General features: G+C 43.2%; 1 protein-coding gene across 1 annotated transcript; it reads left to right on the forward strand.

The window, feature by feature from the left end:
* Nucleotides 1-1870: 1870 nt before the first annotated feature.
* LOC114547017 (somatostatin receptor type 5) lies at nucleotides 1871-4582 on the forward strand. Its single transcript, XM_075447409.1, is given in 4 exon segments — nucleotides 1871-2703; nucleotides 3859-4033; nucleotides 4036-4095; nucleotides 4098-4582. Coding segments are annotated over 4 exon segments (1497 nt in total). The 5' UTR covers nucleotides 1871-1926.
* Nucleotides 4583-4837: the final 255 nt, after the last annotated feature.

Here is a 4837-nt window from a genome sequence, read left to right on the forward strand (position 1 = left end):
GGAGGGTTGTTTAGCTGATTAGTAGTTTAGCATTCTGCAAGCTTCACTGATCTGAGTTCGGACCAAGGGGGTAAGCGAACGTCTGGCTAGTGATGCTAACAAGCACTCACCCCCCGTTAGTATCCCATTAACTGCCATTAATTTTGACGTCACTTTGACACTTTTGGGAATGATAGAGATTTCTCTTGGCACAGCTACCAGAAGACTTACAACTTTCAGACAGGTTGCTCACGTCACATTACATTATCTCTCTCAGTTAGAGTCTGCGCAGTAAGCGATATTCTTTTTCCCACTATGGCCACGCCAAGACCTGCCCTTCAATAGCTACTATTAGCTAGGCGTCCATGCTTACGCAAGGTAATGTAACCTGATTTGTTCAGGTCCTATCCCCTGACTAATCGGCTATCCTAACCTTAACCACTCAAGGTCAAATGCCTAACCCCAACTAATCGACCACTATGGCGACACCAATTGGGTCGTGGCGTGGCCATAGTGGGATTTGTAATTTTGCGTGCAGTAACGCTCAGCGCTCACTGGAAAAGTGCTTCTAATATCCTTCACTGGTCTCCGTGCAGAGCAACGTCTATGGTTCGGACCAAACATTTTTTAACCATTTTGATTGCACGCATACTCTGATTTTTTATTTTTTTTAAATATGTCAGTTGTTTCTCATCCGTGCTCCCTTTCTGGAAAAAGTTATGTCTTTGGCTGCAGTCATTTATTGTATTTAAAGGAATAGTTTGAAAATGGGGAACTATCGCTTATTCACTTCTTATCTAAAGGCATATTAATATTAAGAGAAGGTGTGCTTCATGTTGGTCTTTGCAGTAGATCAACATGAATCAAACTCACATTGTCATTTTGGTCGTCACCTAAACGACGTAGCTGAATCCTTTCTAGCCACAACCGCGCCATGAGGGCAGCCGCACAGATACACTGCAACACACCACATACACAATAATGGTGAGCCGTGTGTAAAAGCAGTTTTTCTTTTCTGTGATAAGGTGAATACACCACAACTCTTGGCAATTAAATGGTGGAAAAAAACAACTAAATGTCAAACTACCACATTCATTTTCTTTTACAAAATTAAACAATGAAATATTATGGTTAGTCATATTTTTTTACTTTGGAGAAAGCAAGTGTAACACCTTTAAATGAACACCCCCACTTATTGGGACTTTGTCTTAGTCACCGTATCCCCCCAGAGTTAGATAAGTCCATACATACCCTTCTCATCTCCGTGCGTGTCGTAACTTTGTCTGACGCACCCACCGCTAGCCTAGCTTAGCACAGATCCTGGAGGTTCTAGCCTACTGCTCCCAATAAGTGACAAAATAAAGCAATAACATTTTCCTATTTACATGTTGTGATTTGTATAGTCACAGTGTGTACAAATAACAAGGTCACATGAGACACAGCCATCTTCTAACCGTATACATACGCCCAAGTAGCAGAAGTAGCAGTGCTTCACCTTCTGAGAATATAGCTCCCAGTTTGCATACGGTTAAAAGATGGCTGTGTCTCATTTGACATGGTTTTTTGTACATGCTGTGACTATACAAATCACAAATCAAATGTAAATAGGAACATGTTGGCGTTATTTTGTCACTTATTGGGAGCAGTAGGCTAGATGTAGCCGGTTACCTCCAGGATCTGTGCTAAGCTAGGCTAGCGGTGGGTGTGTCAGACAGAGTTACGACACGCATGGAGATGAGAAGGGTATGTATGGACTTATCTAACTCTGGGGGATACGGTGAATAAGCTAAAGTCCCAATAAGTTGCGTGTTCCTTTAATGCATTATGTAACATGTATGACATACACGTGTATGAAATGTGCTAACTTTGCTTTGCCTTGTAGGGCCTTTGACGTGTCACTGATGGGATCTTATCAACTTTCGTTGCCACGTATTCCTTAAAGCCTCCATGGAGATTATCCAGTCTACCCAGCTGCCTCAGGAAGCCCCTGCAGCTACATGGAGCAACAACTCCATCTCCCCCTACTCTCAATTCCTTCTCCTCTCCACCACTTCTGAACCACTTCTCGGCTTTACCACCAGTGACGGCGCTTTCCTCTTTAACAGCACCTGCCAGAACTGCACCAAACCGGAACCCGGATCCCTCCCTGGCTTGGCGGGGATCTTCATCCCTCTTATCTATGCGATAGTGTGTGTTGTTGGCCTCGTAGGCAACACTCTGGTCATCCACGTTGTTGTCAACTACACCAAAAACGAGTCCGTCACCAACATCTACATCCTCAACTTAGCCATTGCAGACGAGCTCTTCATGCTGGGCCTGCCCTTCCTGGCGATGCAGAACGCTCTGCTCTATTGGCCCTTTGGCTCTCTCATGTGCCGTGTGGTCATGACGGTGGACGCCATCAACCAGTTTACCAGCATCTTCTGCCTGACCGTGATGTCAGTGGACCGCTACCTGGCTGTGGTGCATCCCATCCGCTCCTTCTGGTGGCGGCGACCCCGTGTAGCCAAGGCAATCAGTGCCACAGTTTGGGCGGGGTCTATTGTGGTGGTGCTGCCTGTGGTGGTGTTTGCAGACGTGCTGAAGGATGATGGCAACTGCAGCATTGTGTGGCCTGAGCCAGCAGAAGTGTGGAAGACGTCTTTCATCGTGTACACATGCACCGTCGGCTTCTTCTGCCCCCTGCTGGTCATCTGCTTGTGCTACCTGCTAATCGTCATCAAGGTACAGCATTTACAGTGATACAGATGTTTTGTCACGTGAATGATTTTCCCTATTCTGAATTCCAATTTCAAAATTATCTTTAAATAATATCCTGTTAATTAAAATAGAAACATGAGACTCTCTGTGATATGTAATACAATTTATGTTGTCATAGCTATGTTATATTACGTATGACCACCATGTAGAATCACTCCGACTGTGAGTCACAAAACATTTTCTAGGGGAAAACATAAATGGGACATTTACTTCCAACACCAGGGGTCCCTTAATTAGCTCATACCATGTTCCAACTCTGTTGCATTACATTATTTTTATGTTGAATATATTTTACCAAAACATGCTGTTTTTGACTACACACAAAGAAATCCTTTCAAATGAAGCTGCAGTGCAGAGAAGACCTTTAATGCAGCAACAGCTTTTGTCTCAAACTGCACAAACACATTGGTACACAGTCACACAAATATCCTTTATAATTGGACTGTTCTCTCTTGATATCACTAACGATGTTGGAGGGCTCTTGTACCAAAGCAATATTTGTACATAAATAATGGAGAAGCACACTGTGCCACAGTATGATTCAGTGGAATAACAGTAACAGTAATTATCCACCAACACTGTATGACACAATAAAGGCTCCATTCCTCTCACTACCTTCATAAATATCCTTTTAGTGTTGGTTATGTTTTGAGTTATATACTATTTCACTGTTTCAATCATACTTTTTCTCTATCTTACATCATAAATGTTCACGCGTATTGTATTTGATGTGATATAGCAACGTTGCACTGTAATGCATTCCAAGAATAAAACAGGAAACACCACCTTTGCTAAAGAAAACATAGTAGGAAAGGAGATGATGTTCAAATTCCTCTAATGGACTAAAAAACAGCAAAGTGTATAAAAGTGTAGGAACAATGTCATATCTGCTTTAGATAACAAACAGACATGACAGTCAACAGTTTCCTTACAAACTATTTCTTAGGTACATAGTGGTTCAAAGTTACATTCACTTTTGTATTGCAAATCTAAGGTGGGGATAACTCAGCAGATGAAATGGCAAAATTGTGAAAATCTGTTTTTTCTTAGCCTTTCTGAGACTTTACCAGTGAACATGAGTGTCTAAGTAGGATGGGTTCTTTGTCTTTTCTTTCAAAGGTGCGCAGCGTTGGAAAGCGGGCGCAGGCCACGTCCTCTAGGCGCAGGAAGTCGGAACGTAAAGTCACCAGGATGGTGGTTGTCGTGGTGGCAGTGTTTGTCCTTTGCTGGCTACCATTCTACGTTCTGAATATCGTCAACCTCCTGATGGTCCTGCCTGGGGACTTCCGGGGGCTCTTTTTTTTGTTGTTGTGCTGTCCTATGCGAACAGCTGTGCCAATCCCATACTGTACGGTTTCTGTCCGACAACTTCAAGAGAGGCTTCAGAAAGGCCCTGTGCGGCACATCGCGCAGGGTGACGAACAACGACAGGGCCGGCACTGAGGTACAGCGGCCAACAGAGGAGTGGGGCGGCATCGTGCTCCAAGCGCAACAAAAATGTGAAGGAGTCATAAATGTACATAGGAAGGATTGTGTTGAAAAAGAAGATGAGGAAATCAATGGAACAGGAGGAGGGAACATACAGATGAGTGAAATATGCAAAAAATCACAAAATGGAAACCAAAGTGAAGTAACAGATGTCTCAAAGACACAGGTCGTGCAGAAAGGTAAACCGGAGCCGGAGCCAAGACAGAGTTCCAAACATGGAGAATTGGCTGAGAAAGGCCCAGGCTTTGATCCTGCTGAGGTAGCCTCCTCTACGGCCAGCAAAAGCAAAGACAGCAGGTCACAACCGGAAAATTCCTTGGACGATAACAAAGTGCTTGAAATCAGCTATCTGTAACAGATTACATAAATTCTGTGGATTTTTTTCCCCCAAAGATGCCATTTGGATCATTTCTCAGATATTTGAAATGGCTGTGAATATTACAAACTACAAACTACCGATTACATTACAGTGTTAGATCATGTGGGGTGACTACTTTACAAATTTGTGCAAATCTTTGAAGTTGGGGTCAGTTCTCCCCCGATGGAAATTTGCATTATGTAATAGTCTGCCAAAAAGTGCAATTATTTTTGCCACGGTGCAAGAATGCTA

The sequence above is a fragment of the Perca flavescens genome, chromosome 2 (assembly GCF_004354835.1).
Source record: "Perca flavescens isolate YP-PL-M2 chromosome 2, PFLA_1.0, whole genome shotgun sequence".
NCBI classification, from domain to species: Eukaryota; Metazoa; Chordata; class Actinopteri; order Perciformes; family Percidae; genus Perca; species Perca flavescens.